This window comes from Prunus persica, chromosome G3, assembly GCF_000346465.2.
Source record: "Prunus persica cultivar Lovell chromosome G3, Prunus_persica_NCBIv2, whole genome shotgun sequence".
Taxonomy (NCBI): Eukaryota; Viridiplantae; Streptophyta; class Magnoliopsida; order Rosales; family Rosaceae; genus Prunus; species Prunus persica.
In genome coordinates this window covers 13299230-13319696 of record NC_034011.1, presented here as the reverse complement: position 1 = coordinate 13319696, position 20467 = coordinate 13299230, and the positions used below count along the sequence as shown (strand labels likewise).

At 38.7% G+C, this 20467-nt stretch overlaps 2 protein-coding genes across 3 annotated transcripts; one reads left to right on the top strand and one right to left on the bottom strand.

The window, feature by feature from the left end:
* On the bottom strand, positions 10079-13508 carry LOC18766002 (UPF0481 protein At3g47200). The gene is made up of 2 exons (XM_007198806.2): positions 13005-13508; positions 10079-11558 (listed from the first exon to the last, which is right to left on the bottom strand). The coding sequence occupies exon 2, from the start codon at positions 11523-11525 to the stop codon at positions 10239-10241; it is 1287 nt and encodes a 428-aa protein (XP_007198868.2). The 5' UTR covers positions 11526-11558; positions 13005-13508; the 3' UTR covers positions 10079-10238.
* Positions 17854-20467, top strand: LOC18766116 (UPF0481 protein At3g47200). Of its 2 annotated transcripts, none has more exons than XM_020559112.1 (2): positions 17854-17982; positions 18771-20467. In XM_020559112.1, the coding sequence occupies exon 2, from the start codon at positions 18806-18808 to the stop codon at positions 20294-20296; it is 1491 nt and encodes a 496-aa protein (XP_020414701.1). In that variant the 5' UTR covers positions 17854-17982; positions 18771-18805; the 3' UTR covers positions 20297-20467. The 2 variants fall into 2 exon arrangements, with proteins under 2 accessions (XP_020414701.1, XP_020414702.1); XM_020559113.1 differs by having other exon boundaries at positions 18768-20467.

The window sequence follows — 20467 nt, the reverse complement described above, 5'->3', positions numbered from 1 at the left end:
TGCTTTGAATGCATCTTCTTCGTCCAAGCATCTTAGAAATACGCCTTCAAATGAACGACGGTAGAGAATTTCTTTGTAATAAATGAATCGAGGTGCCCGACGTTAGAGAATTTCTGATCGATGTCTTGAATCATCTGGCAGTTTCCCATGCTCAAGATAATCAATTAAAGGTTGTCTCCAGTCGTCAACGTCAATGGACAGTACCAAGATAACGTTGACTCCTTCTTATGATGCCCCAAGCGTTAATGGAACAACCCAACGTTGGCAAACTGGACGATTTATTGCTTCATCTTTTGTCAATGCCAATGTAGCGGCAAGGTTGGCTAAGGCATCTGCCATTTAGTTATCTTTTCTTGGCACATGCTCCAGCGTCACGAAGTCAAACCTTTCTAGTAATTGCGTGGCTAATTGGTGGTATGGAATTGATCATCCTTTCTAACTTCGCAGTGAGTCAACAGTTGGTTGATCACTAACATAGAGTCACCATATACTTCTAAGCTCGATATCTTCATCTCCACGGCCATTTGTAAGCCCATGATCAAAGCTTGGTATTCTGCAACGTTGTTCGAGCAAAGTTCACTTAAGGAGAATGAATAGGGCAATACGTGTCTCTCGGGTGATACGAAGACTACGCCAGCCCCCGCCCCGTCTTTACGAGCCGATCCATAAAAGAACATCATCCAAGCAGGAGAAACGTCAGCGAAGAAGACTTATTCGTCGGGTAAGTCATCTGAAATTTCCCAGTCTGCTGGAATTGGATGATCGGCTAGGAAGTCTGCAACAGCTTGCCCCTTAACCGCCTTTGCTGGAGTGTAGATGATTTCATACTGATTGAGAAGTAACGCCCACTTGGCCAAACGCCCCGTCAAGACTGGTTTTGACATAACGTACCTCACCAGGTCAGCTCGTGCAATTAGATGGACCATGAATGCTTGCATGTAGTGCCTTAACTTTTGGATAGCAAAAACAAGTGCAAGACATGTCTTTTCTATAGGTGTGTAATTTAGTTCGGGACCAGTAAGCGTTCGGCTTAGATAATAGAGTGCTTGCTTTTTGTGTGACTCACTCTTTTGCGCCACAAGGGCTCCAATTGACCTTTCTTGAGCCGCAATATACAATTTGAGTTGTTTGCCTGAAATAGGAGCTCCTAACAGTGGTGAACTCGATAATTACTTCTTTATGCTTTCAAAGGCATTGTGACAAGCTTCATCCCAAACAAATGGAACATCCTTTTTCATAAGGCGACTAAATGGCTGACACCTCCCTGCTAAGTTTGAGATGAATCACCGAATAAATGCTAGGCGTCCTTGTAAACTTTTCAACTCATGCAAATTTCTTGGCTCGAGCATATCTCGGATGGCTTTAATCTTAGTCTGATCTACTTCGATGCCTCGATGTTTAACGATGAAACCAAGGAATTTACCTGACGTGACGCCGAAAGCACACTTCAAAGGGTTCATCTTGAGTTGGTACTTCCGCAATCTGTTAAACACCGTTCTCATATCTTTCAAGTGATCATCTCTTCTTTTTGACTTGATCACCAAGTCATCAACGTAGCACTCGACATTCTTGTGAAGCATGTCACCAAAGATCTTTTGCAATGCACATTGATAGGTCGCACCTGCATTCTTGAGGCCAAATGGCATCACCTTGTAACAGTAAATTCCTTTTGGAGTGCGGAAGGCTGTGAGTTCTTCGTCCTCTAGCGACATTCTTATTTGATTGTATCCAGATGAACCATCCATGAAAGATAAGGCTTCATGACCTGTGGTTGCATCGACCATGAGCTCAATTATGGGCAATGGAAAGTCATCCTTCGGGCAAACCTTGGAAGTCAACACAAATACGAATTTGTCCAGTGATTTTCTTCTTCACTGGAACAAAGTTCGCTATCCACGTCGAGTATTTCACTTCCCTAATAAATTCGGCGGCGATCAACTTGTCAACTTCAGCTTCGATTTGACTTAAGAGCTCTGGACGGAAGCGGTGTTAAGTTTGTTTGATTGGACACATTCCAAGTTTGACTGCAAGGTGGTGAACCGCAACTTTCAGATCGAGGCCTGACATCTCTTTATACGTCCAAGCAAAGACATCTTTATACTCAAGCAACAGCTAATGATATGATTCCTCTTCGCTAGGATTCAAAAGTGCACTAATGAAGATAGGTCTTGGGTCTTCATTTGTGCCCAAGTTGAGCTCTTTTAGTTCATCAACAGTCGCTTGGCCCCATCTTTTAATGCAGCAGGAGCGTCATGAACCTCATCCTCGAAAGGTTCCTTTTCATCGAGCTCTTTAATCGTAACGTGATGAACGGCAAGAATCTCTACTTCTTCATCGTCACTTTCATTTTGTTGACTCAAAGCTTTCCGAGTTTGTATGATTGTTCGTTGTTTCACTTTGAGTTGGTCACCTGAAGTTACGTCTAATGTTGAGAGACGTTTCATACGTGACGGGATTAGGCTCCGAATTTCATTATCTTCCGTCGAATCAACAAGAACTCCACTTTCCAACTCTCACTGGCTTTTCTCTTCAGATAGTTGGCTTGGAACTCCGAGTCTTTCTAGTGCTGATCTGCGCGGAGCTGATTGAATTCCCCTTTGATTCTTATGTCCAGATATCCTTTTGAACACAGAAGGTCGTGATGTCGATTCTTTGATGCGGCCAAAAACTGAGGTCCGCTGAGTAGGCTTGGCTAAACGGTCGAACACTGAGGCTCTCTTAATAGCCTTTGGTTCTTCTTCCTCCTCAACCACTTCGACACTAATGTGTTGACCTTCTGCCTTCTTTTCTTTTCTTCTAGCAGAGATCTTAACAGGTACGACATGAGTAAAACCTAGGCCTGTTATAGCTGAGTCGATTGTGTAACCCTGCTCCTTCAACTTCTTTTGGGTTTCGCTAAGGCCATGTGTCCTTTCTCCTGTGACATATGGATTGAGCTCTCCCAGCGAGGAAGAAAAGCCGAAGTCATAACCTGCTTTTGACATGAGCTTATAAGCATTAGGATCAGAACCTTCTTTAGTTCTTTTGACCGGAAGATATTCACGTCTTGTTGCATCTTGTAGTGGTCTGACGAACCCTGGTACTGAAGATTTCGACACATATGAATTGCTCAACTTAGGTAAAGGCATGATTGTAGACTCCTTCAAGAACTTCATGTCACTTTTCCCTAACTTCCTTGGTTTCACTTCTTCTCCAAATGGGGATTGACCTTCCTTTCTTCGGGATGATGAGACATAACGAAGAACAGGAATAGATACCTTCCGTGAATCTATCGGTGGTGATCACATTTGTCCGAAGGCAGTGCTTTTTGGCTTGTTATCGCTATTTTCTTCAGCGGAAAGGCACTTTGACTGCTCATCTTTTCTTGGTATGGCCTGGCCATTTGAGTGAACCTCACAGGAATAACTTTAGATGCCACGTCTTCATCGATGTAGAACTTGGCGTCGGCGAAATAGGATTCGGCTTCGGTAAATGGCTTGACATCACCTAGGGTTTTCTTCACTCCACCTCTGTAAAATTTGAAACATTGATGTAAAGTTGAAGGCACTATCCCATTTTCATGTACCCACGGCCTTCCTAAGAGAAGATTGTAGGAAGTCTTAGCATCAATCACGTGAAATAGGGTGTTTGACTTTAAGTCACCTATCATGAGCTCAATTCTGATCATGCCCATGGCTCTTTGCCCTCCTTGATTGAAGCATTGAATCATGAGACGACTTCGAAACAATTCGTCCATGGTGATGCCTAAGGTTATCATTGTGGATTTAGGCATTATGTTTACTGCTGAACCTCCATCCACAAGCATGCGATTAAGTTTCTGTTCTCGCACATACCCAAACATGAAAAGCGGACGGTTGTGTGGTTTGGACCCTAACAAAAGATCTTCATCGGTGAATGTGATGGAAGCACATGTCGCACAACAGATAGCACGGTCTTGAGACTCAAGCTCTAATTTTTTGGCCTCTCTTATTCGATTTGGATGAATATTGAGATCCATCAACGTCTTTACCAATGCTATGCGTATTGCTTCAGGAAGTTCCACCACTTCCTCAATATTGAAGTGTGATGGTGAATCTTCTACCTGCGTCAGGACCTCTTGCTCTTCATGAGTTTCAGATCTTCCTTCCGAGACATCTTCGTCATCTACTTGATAGCAAGTTGTCATATGAACAGTCTCCGTTGGTCCTCTTACGAAGAACATTTTGGGAAAGTATTCTTCTAGCGTAATTGGAATTCGTGGTTCTTGGATTAGTGGTCCACTTTCTGGGCCAGAATCTCTCTTCACCATTATTCTGGTTTTGGTTTTAGAACGTTTGTGCGAACTCCTTTTTCGCCGCTCCCTCTTTGATTGAGTATTTTGTCGTTGAGGAATGCGCTTCATACGAGGTTTTCGGGGGGGTAACGAACCTCCATCCTTCATTGTCATCGAAAGATGAGTCACCAATGAAACCATCACCACCTTGATTGTCGGTTTGCCCGCCACTTCTTTTGTACACAGATCAGTCACCTGGTGTATGCCCCTTATTGATTGGAATTCCAATCTTTTCGACAATGCGGGCAATGGCACCGGATCGAAGGATCCAAACACAATTGTGGCAACATTCGCATTTGCGATTTCATCAACGTCCAACTCAATCCTTCCTTGCCTAGCCAAGTTCATAATTAGCTCATTCAACACGAAGCACTTCTCTACCGGATGGCTGACAATTCGGTGGTATTTGCAAAACTTAGGGTCGTTGATTCGGTTCATCTCTTCAGGCCGCTTACATTCCGGCAATTCGATCACCTTCTTTTCAAGCAAGTCCTCGAGCGTACCTGCGACATCGGAGTTAGGGAAGGGGTGCGATTTTTCCTCTAACTCCTTCAAAGTGCGTCGACGTCTATCCACTTCTCGAGATGGCTCCATCCTTTTGACTTATTTCTTCTTGTCTCGGATGGAGATTTTGACGGGGACGGTGTTTATTGTCATTGCTTCCTTGGTAGGCTTCTTGACAGGCTTATCTGTCTTTTGTCCAAAGACTTTCTCCTTTCTTTGCTCCATGACGGGCTCATACTTTCCTCCGTGACTAGCTACACTCAACTCCATATCATGGGCACGAGTGGCTAGCTCCTCAAACTTGCGGGGTTTAATTCCTTGTAGAATGTAAAGTAACCCCCAATGCATTCCTTGAATGCACATCTCAACCGCCGATTACTCCAAAAGCCTATCTTTGCAATCCAGGCTTAACGAGCACCATCGATTGATGTAATCGACGACAGGTTCGTCTTTCCATTGCTTGGTATTTGTGAGTTCCATCATACTCACAGTGCGACGAGTGCTATAGAATCTGTTCAAGAATTCTCGCTCCATCTGATCCCAACTGTCAAGGGAATCGGACTCCAAGTCTATATACCAATCAAATGCATTTCCTTTCAAGGAATGAACAAATTGTTTCACCAGGTGGTCACCCTCTGTCCCATTGCATGTTTCGACGAAGCGTGCAACATGTTGTTTTGGGTTGCCCTTTCCATCGAACTGTTGGAATTTGGGAGGTTGATATCATGTTGGCATCCGCAAGTTGTCTATCCTCCTGGTGTATGGCTTAGAATACATGAGCGTGTCTCGGAAAGGTGATCCGCATTGAACCCTGATAGTGTTTGTGATCATGTCCTGAAGTTGTTGGACCGACAAAGAACCCACCGAGGCGGTATCAACTTTTCCGTGCGACTTCTCACCCGACTCTGTTTCATGACCCAATCCTTTCTCGCTAGATTCAGCCTCATGATGTGGTCCTTTCTTTTGTGCATCTGAACCAGGCTCCTTAAACTGATGCACTTCCCACTTGTTGTTGATGAGAGAAGCAATCTGCGCATCCTTCTCCTCGACCATCTTAGTCAGTTTCGTGACCGCTTCACTCATATGGGCCAGCTGTTGTTCAATAGACATAGCTCCCGTCACCATGACCTGCATAGCCATAGAATAAGACTCACCTACGGATGCAGAGGTAAGCTTCTTCTGTTGATCGTCAGGCGGGGATCCATGGTATGAGCCTGTGCTCGAGTCAGCGTTTGAAACAGGCGAGAGTGAGCGTTCTCTGGAATTCTTCGAACCCGAAAAACTCCTCCCTTCACTCCGAGAGTTTCTCTCATCCGCCCGAGAGGTACTCTTCTTTTGCCCCAATGAGGCCAAATTGATAACCGGTTCGCGCCTTCGGTGAACACCTTTCGCCTTGGCTTGAGTCGGTATGGAAGTAACATGTTGAGTTACGGATATCACCTTGGCATTGCTCCGGGTGACGACCCCAGCAGAATGTCCTCTTGAGAAGGAGGCGCTCACGCTTTTGCCTCTCGTAGCTGGAACGGATTGAATCTTCTTGGAAGCCATCGTTTTTGGTGTGTTGATTGATTTTGGAACTGGAGAAAGAGATGAGAGGCAGAGATTGTCCCATTGAGCGTGCCAAATTTGTAAACACGAATTTCCTGCGACAAATGAGACAAGAACACGTGTACAAAATAATATTGTATTAATGAAATTTAGGGTTACAATCTCTATATTGAATCTTCTGATTCGATCTCCAAACTGTTTAAAGAAAATTTGTGTTTGATACAAGGGTCGTAGAGACTTGAACTTGATCAAACGGGTAGCACGAAGCTTGTTTGGTGTTTGGGATTTTTCTATAGTGAAGGAACCGGCACGTATTTGTTGTGCTTGGTGGCTCTTCCAAAGTAGGGTGAAGAATGCAGAGAGTTTTCTGTTTCTTCTGAGTGCAGGTTTTTTTTCTGCCCCTCCTTTCGTCTTGAGGCCTCCTATTTATAGGCTCTTGTAGGATGCTTGACCTAAATATCTTTCCCTATTTAAAACCTTGTTTTGTGGGATTTTGATTTGATTTAAATCAATTCCCATAATCTGGCAATTTAACCAGATTATCTTTAATTGATTGACCTGATTAATATTTGATTTAAATCAAAGTCAATCACAGAAGATTCTTTCCTTTAATTTTGTCTTCATCTTGAACCGTTTGATGCAATTTGTCAGATGTCGCTATGTGTCATTTTTGACAACTAATCCAATTTTGATGAGTCACACTCCACATGGGCGAATTACGGGGCCCACGATTTAATGCACCGAACCCTAATTGTTTTCTTGTCCAATGGAATTTATTGCACCAAAATTTCTTTGTTGGTTAAATGGTACAGAAACTTCATAAACGGGCATCAATGCATCATTCTTCTCCCCCTGACTGGGTGACTGGGTTGTGGGTGAGGAGACTAACCTTGACCGATCATCAAGACTTTCGTGCGTAGTTTCTGGAGTGGTATCTGACGAGTCAGTTAGTGCATCCTGAACTGTCGGATGACATAACGACTCTAAAGTAATGAATCCTTCCAGGTCGAACTGATCGTCAACAGTATCTGGACTTGCCTGTGCCTAAACTCCCCCAGAAAAATACATTTTTTCTTCTTGAAAAACCACATCCATAGTGATGTAGAGCTTATGAGCAGGTGGATGATAGCAGCGATACCCTTTTTGATGTTGGGCATAGCCAATAAACACACACTTGAGTGCTCGAGGCTCCAACTTCTTGCGCTGATGTGTATAAAGGTGAACGAAAGTTACACATCCAAAGACTCGTGGCTCCAAATTGGGAGTGGAATGAAGGGCACAAAACTGACGAAGGGCTTGTAATGGTGTTTGGAAGTTCAAGACATTAAAGGGAACCCGATTAATAAGATATGTAGCAGAACACACTACTTCTCCCCAAAAAGAATGAGGCATTTGAGCATCAAACAATGAAGCTCGAACCACTTCTAACAAATGACTATTTTAGTGCTCTGCTACCCCATTTTGTTGAGGGGTATATGGACATGTTCGCTAATGTTCAATTCCATGAGCTTCTAAAAACTGACAAAGATCATGATTCACAAATTCATCCCCATTATCATAACGAAGGATCTTAATTTTTGCATGAAACTAAATGTCTACCATCTTGTAAAACTATTGAAATGTGGTACACACCTCCCCCTTGGTTTTTAAGAGAGAAATCCAAGTCATATGTGTGCAATAATCAATAAAGGTAACAAATCAACGAGCACTAGAAGGAGTAGAGCAGGACCCAACATGGCTCTGATACCAAGTAGAAATATATGTTTAGGTAAAACTGATTCAATTCCATTAATCTCTATAATGAGCTATTTATATGTTTACAGGTTTAACAAGAAACAAAATAAACTAGAAAACAGAATCCTAACTGTACACGAATTAATCAACTACACTAATTACAAAAATCACTTTCCTGAACTCACGCACACGCCAACAAGACTTGCAAAAAATGATTTGCTCTAATTAAGCTTGGTGATATCAAAGCTCTGGCCTTGTTCTGTTCTTGTTCCCTTCACATGCCAGCAAAGCTAGATATTACTCTATTACAAAGAATAATTGTTAAACTTTGAAAGTCAACCAATTTCCTCAATAATGGAGAAAGGAACCACGAAGTCTGCAAATCAGCAAGTGATCACTCAGCAAGTGATCACTGGCACTTCACAAGCATGCATAAAATACTCTTTGTCTAATTTTAATAATTTGAATTAAATTATTTATCAAAAAAGCTAGAATAAAGTAAACTAAAAAAGCAAGATGAGGGATAATAAACCTTTGAAGGGCGAGAAGACAAGGGTGGCTCAAACAAAAGTCAAGACTCCGGTCATCAAGTCCTCAGCCGTGATCAAAGTGGCTCATCTCACCAAAGTTGAGAAGAAAGAAGAGAACAACCAAAACATGGTTCAAGAAGCTGGGGATAAGCTCCACATGGTATTGAGCGAGCTTAGGGCCGAAGAAGACCAAGTTATGGTCGACGCCGAAACCAACAGGGTAGAAGGAGAGGCCGAGCACAGGGTCAATGAAGGAGCCATTGGAGAACCCCGAAGGTTCGGCGGCCAAAGACATACGAAGAGTTCTATGGAGATGATCAGGAGTATGCTGATGATGAGTACCTAGAGGAACTTCCGGAGGAGGTTATGGAACACCTTGAGAAAGAACGCAAGGAAGAGATGGCCAAATTTGAGAACGAATTGAAGGTGAGCAAGGTCAAGTGAAGTTCGGAGACTTTCAAGAGGTGAACGCCATGGTTGTAATGCTCCGATTATTTTTCGATGCTTGGCTGAATCAACCCAATTATATGGATGGAGATGTTTTCGACGAGGTCGAGTCCATGGTCCAACACAAACCCGTTGACCATCGTCTTGGTCGGATTTAATTCATCCGAACCCTTCTTCAATTTCCTCATGATTGAGGCCGGGAGGATGTTGACCGTAGCCCCTGTATCTACAAGGACCTTGCTCACCAGGACTCCATCAAAATGAGCGCCCACGTATTTTCTTGGTGGGCATCTCATAGCACACCTTCTCTGGTAATTTCTCCTCTGCTTTGGACACCACGGTGCAAGGTTGGGCACTCCGGTAATTTCTTTGCCCTCCGTTCGTCTGTAAACTTTTATCGTGTGTTTGGTACTAGTGATGAATAAAATCTTTCTATTTGATCCCAAAAAAAAAAGAAAAAGAAAAGGTAAACTAAAAAACTGAGCTTACAAAAGGGGTTGTGTATGAATCAGCATAGAAAATTTGTTACCTGAATAACTGAGCTTCATTACCATAAGCCTCCGTAGCATTTAATATAATTATGTTGGATGACCAGTTCCTCACACCGCCATTAATCTCAATAAAAGAGTTGAGACAAATAGTTTCAAAGCTTCAAGTTTGGCAACTAAATAGATATGTAAAAATCTGAGATGAGGCACTCCAAAAAAAAAACATATATATGTAAAAATCTGAACAAAATAAAAAAAATATGAGAGGGGGCCTCGGCCGACCGAGTCCTCAAGTGCTCGACGAAAGTCCCATGTGGGCTTGCCTTGTGCAGGGCCAAGGTTAAATTGATATGATAATATTCGTATTGAATATTGATTGATTGAGTTTATAATTGATTGATATTGTTGATTTTGAATATTTATTGAATTTGGAATGATCAAGGTAATCCAACGGCCAAAAATAAGTCTTCACCAAAGGACCTTCTATAGTAGTCCTCATTATAGAATAACTCGCATGAGAAACTTGAAAATACTATTTTGAACAGAAAAATTGTTGAGGTTACAGATGCAAACACAATAAGTAGGGACAAAAACTGCAATTAAGACATAACATCATATTGAGTATATATTTTCCAACTGTGCAAGACATTAAGAAATGAAGAGCGAGAGAGCGAATCAAGACGAGCTTGAGCAAGGATTCTTTAAATAATCACGTCGGAGAATCTGTTTCCATTTGCGCCAGCCACCCGCACAGTATGCATTCACTTCGGTCTGGAGTTCATCGTAAGAGAAATATTTATAAAGTCTAGTGTCATTGTAAAGCCTCTTGAAGAAACCCAACATCTCCTTCCTGCTCCAAATCTTTGCCATGATTCCCTTCTCAACCAAAAAGTCTACATCTTTGGTTGATTTGATAAGGTTATCCAAGAGCACCACATAAGAGGTGATTTGATATCCAAGGCGCGGCTGACATTGTTCATAAACAATGAGGTTTCCGAACAGAGATTCCCTATTCTCATCAAACACTATTATTGGTGGAATTTTCATTACTCCGTTTTCGAAAGTTATGTTGAGCATGGTATCATCTTCATTTCCACGTTTGAATTTCACCCCAACTTTGCGAAGCTCTGTTGCAGAGAGAATTGTGTCTGAATCTCTCGCGCTTTCATCTGACTCGCTTTCCGGGTACGATCCAAGGAAAGAGTTTCGTATGAAGTCAAGTAAATGCCTGTGTTTTACTGTTCCACTAGGCTTTGGAGATAGCCCCCCAGTGTAGGCCTTAAAAGTACTGTTAATAAGCCCTAGTAGGGAAGACGTTCCCGATTCGCATGTAAGCTCAAATAAACAATCAAGAACTCTCCAAGGAAGTTGGTTTTCAAGTAGAAGCAGATCATTTATGACTGCTAAAGGCATCCATGATGTAGAAAAGAGACCATCTTCGTTGTCGACGGTCACCTCGTTGGCAAACCTGCGGAAGAATTCGCTAATGAAGCAACCATCAATCACCATCATTTCAAGAAATTCGTCATTGCTGATATGAATTTTTTCTTCATAACACTCTTGACAAGCTTGTTGTATAGGTCTAATGGCTTTGAGAAGAGACTCCATATCTGTTTCGGGAGTCGGTTTTCGGTCAAGGAGGCATTGCAAGTACCATAGCTTAACTTCTTCCATGGCTTGAAGGTTTTCGTTCCCATGGTGAAGGGGCCCAATTGAAACTACAATTGGAACGAAGGCTTTTTCATTATGCTTACGTAGTACAGCAGGGATCCTATAAATGCAACGATGAACTGAAAATGGATCCGAGGCCTGGTTAACCTTTTCTTGAATCGAGGATGATAACAATTCATCTTCATCTCTATTTTCATTAGTATCATCATTTTCTATCGGCACAGGTTCTTCCTCCTGATCATTCTCAGATTCAATCGCGGAGTGGTCACTTGTATTGTTCTCTGTTGTCATGAACTCCTTTTATAACTCCAAATGAGTCGAAATCTGGTTTTGATAGGAGAAAATTGAAATTAATTATCATACCCACATGTCAATAAACTACAAAAAATTTGAATGGGTAATTAAAAATTTTGCAAAATCTAATTAATTTGAGTTTCGAGAAAATTAACATGCCACTATTAGTGTGGAAATGAAGGTGTCATGGATTCGAACGTGAGACCACGGCATTGATTGGCTCCCTATATCTGTTCCTAGGGAAAAGGGAAATAATAGATTGTTTTCTCATGTTTGGTAATGTCGAAAAAGTAATTAGGAAATACCAATTTACTTCATTACCAATGTTTGGTTTTGTATGGAAATTGGAAACAAACCTTGTTTAGTTTTTCAATTATTATACCCCTCAATTAGAAATATGTAATAAAAAAATGTAATCAATAATGCATGCTTTGGTATTTTTAATTGTTAATAAGAGCATATTTGCAACATGGGAGGGGGAAATGAAACATAGGGTGGAGGAAAGGTTTGATTTTCACGAGGAAACCTTTTCCATATCCACCAAACATTGATTTCCTATTACGAAAGTCCTTTTTCTCATGAATCAAACGCATTTAAAGATTAAATCAAAACAAAACAAACTCAAATACCAAATACTCCTTGGTATTATTTCATAAATCAACAACTAATAAAAAGGTAAGCTTCATATACGTTATAACAACTACAAGTATATACATGTCAAGGTTGCAAAGGTTCAATGTTTTTGTTTTCTAAAAGGGTCAGAAGGGTCAAAACATTAAGAATATGAAAATTATTTAATTAATTATATTTTGGTCGAAACCAATTGTGAAAGTTGAGAAGCTTCAACATTGATTTCCCTATATATTTTTCCTTCTATTGAAAGCAAAAACTAAAAAGTTATCAAACGGATTTAAATGTTCATGCAATCATTATAGATTATTGTTATGCTATTTAAAATAATAATAATAATAATAATAATAATAATAATAATCTAGGAAGTACTTATGTTAATAAGTGCTTTTAACAAAGGCTCTTTTATTATAAAAATATTGAATTTCTATAAAAAAAAAATTCAAGTGCTTCCTAAAAAAGCACATAAAATGTGCTTCTCCAGAAACCGCTTCAATGACTCAAAATTGCTTCTAAACTTTTCTACCATACACTATCAAAAACGCTTTTAGATGTCAAACAGTATTGAATTAGCACCGACAAAAAATGACCTAAAATGAAGCTTCATAGACATATATGGCTCACGCCAGGAGCTTGTGCAGAAAGAGTTCTAATCTGTTTAATATACGATTATTCTAATTTGTTTACAAAATAATTTAAGCACAAAAAAAGGTCTCTAATTGAATTGACAGTTTTGAATGACAAAATAAAGTCTCTATATTGCTAAATTTAACCCTTAGAAAAAAAACAAAAACAAAAAAAGGTGAACGAATTGACATCATATATAAAAGAGAAGCAGTTGCTTACATGGCTATATAAGGTTTAAAGTTTGAGCTCAATTTGTTGGAGAAATTTAAACAGATGATAATCGAAGTTTGATTTGATCTATGCTTTTGAGCCTCTGCAGTCCTGCTTTCATTAATCTCACTTACAATGGCAGAGAGAAACTCAAGTGAAACGATGTTTGATTCTCTTGGCCTGTCCTTGTTTTATATTAGCAAGTTTTTAGTCTACCACTTGTCGTCCTTGTACTTGGATTAATCTAGCTCTTTATTTATTATTGCATATTTTTTATTGTAATTATTTTGCAGTCGTTGTAATTATTATTAGTGAGGTCTTTATTTTTTATTTTTTTTGTAGTACATATAATTGGTTATAGTGTTTATTTTGTTTCGGCATTATTTATTATATTTTACCCCAAAAAAACATTGTTTATTACAATTGGGTCGGAGACTTTTGAGGGGAGTACCATACTTGAACGTTATATCTATATTTTTCATCAACCACGTTAGACACGAAGACCATTTGATAATGGAATGAAATATCGGCCCGCTAAAATATTACACTGTATAAAAATGATTAAAAGAAAAAATAAAGTGTCAATGGGGTCTAATTTAGTGAAAAATAGTTTTCACTTGTAGATAAGTAATCTTAGGTTTGAAGTTTCATGACACTTTGACAGTGTGTGTATGTGCGAAACTCTCTTTCTCTTGTCGTTTAGACTATCACTTGTATTAGGGATTTTATGATGTAATCTTGAAAATGGATGCAAGGGAGGTCATTATCAAAGCTCTTTATTTAGGAGACGAAAGTTATGAGGCGGATGGTGAAACTCTTCAGTCGTTGTTTTCACTCTTTTAATTGTCATTTGGCAACATCGCCAGTGCACTAGAAAAGCTCATCCTCTTGTGCGGTTTGCGCTAAACTGCACAAAAATTATGTAACATGGATTGAGAAGGAACCTTCATGATTAATGAATGAATCTATTTTTTTCTCAAAAAAAAAGAAAAAGGAAGTAAGACCGAGGGAAGCAAAGGGATATTAAATATGAATGGTCAACAATAACTTGATCTAATTGAAAATATAAATTAAATACCAAATTAGAAGCTTCCTTCAAGTGGGCTAGGACAATATAGGTGTGTAATAGGTGACATTATGCTTTCACACACACACATATATATATATATATAGAGCTTTAATTTAGGGATTATTTGAAGAATACCTTTACAGGACTCACCATACATTGCATTTCATTAATCCAAACTATCTATTTTGTAGATATTCATTCAAAGATCATCTCAGCAAAAAATAACTTGAATCTGATATCATTTGAGCACTCAATAGAAATATTGAAATTTAAGTATTTTCTTGAAGTACCGTGTTCATCGATTTTGTAGGACAGAATTAGATATCTAAATGGTTTCTGATTTGTCTAGTTTTTTGCAAAGATGATATATGAATGAAGACTTTAAAAAAAAAAAGTTTTGATCATTGGAAAAAATTTGTGGGGTACCCTAAAGGGTGTCCCTCAATAGAGGGGGACTGATATATATAATTTTTTGAGTACAAGCTATTGGGGGAGGTGGGTTTACAAAAATATTTATTAGATGTCTGAGGTTTCGAACCTCTGCTCATATGAATGGAGGTGAAAGAGCTCAACCAACTAAGCTATACCTCACATGCATATATATATATATATATATATTAAATAAAAAGAAATTACGAGAATTCGGGTAAGAGTCTTAACTTAAGACGATCAAGTAAATTAATACAAACAAATAAAAAGGGGAAATTGGATACGCAAATATAATAGAAGTTCGATGTTGGTGCTTTGTCCCATATTATAGCCATAACATCCACTATATAGTTTGTTGATCGGTAGGCATTATGAACTTCTAAACTTGAATGTCTCGACAATGTAATTGTATGTCCTAAAAAAAGATTCAAGAATTCTCCAAGGAGAATGATGCCCTTTTTGAAGAATATGGATTGGAATTTGCGAATTCCGTCGACAATTAATTTATTAAAACTAAACCTTTGTTTTTTATTTTCTCACACACACTATCAAAATGGCTCATACAGGAAAATTACAATTCGAGATAACTGATATGCAAATGGCCATTTTTTTACTGAATTAGACCCCATCCCATTGACATTAAATTTTTGCCTATCCATTTTTAAGGCCTACGTTGAAAGTCGGCTTGGTCTATCTACTTTGGTGCGAATTCTTGGTGCTTTTTGAAGCTTAATTTTGGTGTGTTGTTTGGCCAATTTCATTCTTATTTTTGCGATGTATGGGTATGCCTCTACGCAGTTTTCTATTTAAGTTTTTCAATTTTTGCCATAGTCTATGTCGTTTGTTACTAGCTGCTGTGTACATATGGCTCAAAGATGTTAAAGGCTTTTACGTTGTAGTGTGTTTTGCTGTTAGGCAGTCACATTTAGTAGAAAATTATTTATTAGATCACGTTAGCTGTATAAGATTTGGTTGAATTTGATAACTCACTAAATTCATAAAGTTTTTTTTGAAGAGAGATTTTTTATTCATACAGTGGTATTGTAAAGTCTCCAATGTTGCAGGCATGAGCTTAGCAAAGTTGGCTAGAAAGGATGTGCTTCTCACTCTACAGCCGAGTTCGAATTCCCCTCTCTATAATTTAGATTATATTAAAATATAAAATAAAAAGTCTCCAATGTTATTATATCCACACAAAAAAATTCTCAACATTACAAATAAATAAAGACCAAATAATAGGGGACTTTTCGCATTATTGTACAAGTGGTGAGATGAACCAGTATTAATAATAGCTTATAAAAATAAATTAAAGTAGAAAAATAAAAAAAGACCAAATAATAGGGGATCCAGCAAATAATAAATAAATAAATAAACAGGGTTCATGTGGTTCATTTTTGCACAATAAAAAAAGACCAAATAATAGGGGATCCACCAAAAAACAATACCTCCCATTTTCTTTTTCACAGTTTCACTCTCTGTAACATCCACCCCAATCCTCTGTTCCGTACCTTGTCAACTTTTATAAAATAAAAAAAATACTACATATAATATAACATATTTGCTGTTGTTGGCGTGCCTACATTCCTGTTCCCATTCCCTGCCAATGTCGGGAGCCCCAAGTGAAGACTAAATGTCATCAATTTCAACCACTCATTTAATGCAACATAACTTCCTCCAAAAGCCAAACCAAAACCAGAACTTGCTTCCCCATTTACTACATGGGTGCCACATGGGAATTTTACCAATCTCAACAGTTGGCAACACAAATTCCCTTTGATCTGCTCAGTCTTGCCTTTCTTTTTCTCTATCTCTGTCCAAAATTAAAACTCAACCATCCATTACCATTGCTGTAACCCATCCATTACCATTTCCTCTATCTTGCCTTTTCTTTTCTCTATCTTTGTCCAAAATTAAAACTCACCCGCCCATTACCATCGTTGTAACTGACTCATTACCTTTTCTTTTCTCTATCTCTGTCCAAAATTAAAACTCACCCACCCATTAACATCGTTGTAACCCACTCATTACCTTTCCTTTTCATCTCTGTCCAAAATTAAAACTCACCCACCCATGACCATTGTTGTAACCGACCCATTACCTTTTCTTTTCTCTATCTCTGTCCAAAATTAAAACTCACACACCCATTAACATCGCTGTAACCCACTCATTACCTTTCCTTTTCATCTCTGTCCAAAATTAAAACTCACCCACCCATGACCATCGTTGTAACCCACCTATTACCTTTCCTTTTCTCTATCTCATACCAAAATTAAAACTCACCCACCCATGACCATCGTTGTAACCCACCTATTACCTTTCCTTTTCTCTATCTCATACCAAAATTAAAACTCACCCACCCATGACCATCGTTGTAACCCACCAACCCACCTCGCTTTCTCTCTTTGGGGACTTTCGTCAAGCACATTCAGTGCACCTAAGGGGTCAACAAGCTGCTGGTCAAGGGCTGCTCACCTGAGACCTCCATAGCCAAACGCTGGCATCCCAAGGGGTCAATTGACCCTTCTTGTCCCTTGGTGCGTCCGGCCCTGTGTATGGGTGTGCCTCTACGCAGTTTTCTATTTGAGTTTTTCAATTTTTGCCATAGTCTATGTCGTTTGTTACTAGCTGTGTACATATGGCTCAAAGATGTTGAAGGCCTTTTTACCTTGTAGTGTGTTTTGCTGTTAGGCATTCACATTTAGCAATAAAGTATTTATTAGGTCACGCTAGCTGCATAAGATTTGGTTGAATTTGATAACTCACTAGATTCATAAATTTTTTTTTCAGAGAGAGATTTTTTATTCATACAATGTTATTGTAAATTTTCCAATGTTGCAGACATGAGTTTAGCAAAATTGACTAAAGCATATGTGCTCCTCACTCTGCAACTGAGTTTGAATTCCCCTTCCCGTAATTTAGATTATATTAAAATATAAAATAAAAAGTCTCCAATGTTATCATATCCCCACAAAAAAACTCTCAACATTACAAATAAATAAAGACCTGGACTGGAGTACTTATCTAAAGTAAACGGGGACTTTTCGCATTATTGTGCAAGTGGTGAGATGAACCAGTATTAATAATAGCTTATAACAATAAATTAATGTAGAAAAATAAAAAAAGACCTGGAGTAGTTGTCCAAGTAATAGCGGATCCACCAAATAATAAATAAATGGGGTTCATGTGGTTCATTTTTGCACGTTATTCTACGGCTACTTTCAGTTTTCTAATGTACACACTTGCCTTCTGGGCCTCTGGCTGGCGGTGATGATGTAAATGAAACCAACACATATCTAACTATCTATTATATAAGTGAGGGCAAGCAAGCAATTCGTGGTTCACATAGGTTTCTCTGTTTCACTAATCTTGGGAGAGCTTTCTATCTTTCCTCCACTTTGTCTGGAGAGCTAGCTTGAAGTTCGAATCACTAGTCTATTTCCAGAATAGCTTCAAAATTCGATCATCCTCTTCAAGTTTTTCCAACCCCATGTAATGCGTCTTTCCTTTTTTCATCATTCAACATTTTACAATATATTTAAATATATATGCTGTGTAGTTAATTACAATTATATATATATTGAGAGCTTTCGTTGAGGAACCCTCAAATAAAGTTATTTGAGGGACACTCTTGTAGGGCCCACTATACATTGTAGTTCACTAATCCAAATTGTCTAGTTTCTAGATATTCATTAAAAGATCATCTCTACAAAAAATCACTTGAATAAGATATCATTTGGTCATTCAATTAAATTATTGAAATTCAAGTACTTTCTTGAAGTATCGTGCTCATTCATTTTGTTGATCTTAATTAGATGCCTTAATGATTTTCAATTTTCATGATTTTTTGCAAAGATGATCTCTGAATAAAGATGTGAAAAATAAATGGTTTGGAACGTTGAAATTTTTTTCATAAAGGATCCCTCAATAGAAGGAGACTGTTACCGGGTAAGCAATCAACATGTAATTTAGCCCTAACTACAATTCTGTCGGTCATTATTAATTGAAGTTACCCATGTAAAGTACTTGATCAACATTAGGTTGGTTCATAGGATTGAATTGGATTGAATAACAGCCCTTAATTTTTCATTTCTTCATTCAACATACCTTGAATCTACTGAATTATCCAATTCAATATAATCTAGACACCAAGTGTTACTTATAAGGCATAAATATTTTATATAGAGGGTTTGTTGTAACTTCAACTAATCAGTGTTCTATATTCACATTTGGTTTTTGTGACTAACAATTTTCATTTTTCCCCCTCTAATTAAAAGCAGATATAGCTGACAATTTGGACTCAGAAAGGGAGTACATGATGATGAAGAGGGTAGGAAGTTCTCTATTTATTAAAATAACCAGAGCTGATGAAGGATATGACATGCCAACAAATAAAGTAAACAATAAGTCCGTTTCGGCTGAAAACACAAATCATGAAGATGACGAATCATTAGTTTCCAGTGAAAACAAGGTAAATAACTATTGGTTGATTAATATTGATGATACGGGCGGGCATGAAATAGCAGAAAATAATAATGTGATTGCAAATGGAAACAGAGATAAACTCTTAGCTTCCTCGATTGAAGGCAAGCTTCGCAAAGAGTCATCGTTACCAACTCGTCGTTCCATATTTCGGATCCCTAATCTGTTGCGCAAGCACAATGAAAAAGTTTTTGTTCCTAATTTAGTTTCAATTGGACCGTTTCACCATGGAAAGAAGAACCTGCAAGCCATGCAAGAAACTAAGCTATGGTACTTGCATTTGCTCCTTCAGCGAAAACCAACTCCAGACACTAATTTGGAGTACTTTGTCAAAGTCATTAGAAGTACAGAACAATATTATCGCAATTGTTACGAAGAAAAATTTGATGATCTGAGCAGTGATCAATTTGTCGAAATGATGGTGCTTGATGGTTGTTTTCTTATAGAACTCTTCAAAGTGTATGCGGGCGAGTTGACCCAAGATAAGGATGATCCTGTGTGGGCTAAATGGGTGATCCTGGCACTTCTAAATGACCTACTTCTACTTGAAAACCAGATTCCTTGGAGAGTTCTTGAATGCTTATTCGATATCACATGGATATCGGGAAGGCGTACTCTACCTGACCTTGCTCTCAACTTTTTTTACTCTTGGACGTTTGAAATGAGTCCGGAAATAGATGGGGTGGGGAAAAATTTGCACCTACTTGATTTCATAAGAAACTGTTTAATCAGATCATTCGATGAAAATGCAGAGAATACGAAATCATTTTCTTGGCAATCGATTCCCTCCGTGACAGAGCTGCTGCAAGCTGGGGTGAAATTCAAACGTGGAAAAGACAATGACATGTTGAATGTGACTTTCAAAGATGGAGTGATGGAGATCCCGCCAATAAGAGTTCAAGAGAATGGAGAGTCTCTCTTCAGAAACCTCATTGCCTTTGAACAGTGTGAACCAAATATCATAAACTCCACAACTCACATTTCCTCTTATGCTTTTCTGATGGATAATCTTATAAACTCCAGCAAAGACATAGAGTTTCTAGTTGAGAAAGAGATCATGCAGACCTTTCTGAGCTCGGAGGACACTGCCTCTTTCTTCAACAGGCTTAACAATGATGCCGAATTCAGCAGTTTCTCTTACGGGGAGCTATTCGAGAAGGTGACACAATATCATCAGGGTCGCTGGCACAGATGGCAAACAATTCTCGGACGCGATTATTTTAGCAATCCTTGGTCAATCATCTCTTTCGTTGCCGCCCTCGTCATTCTAGCTCTTACTTTCATACAAACCGTATATTCCATTCTCTCCTACAAGTACAAGTAGAAATTTTTTACTTGAATGTGTTTTTTAGTTTACTTTATTGCCATGTCTTGTGCTACTATATTGTTGATAGAACATATATATGTGAGCACCAGTGATGTATTTGTCCATGACCAGAATAAAGGCACTTGTAATATAATTATCACCAATGAGTACTTTAATCAAATTTGTTTT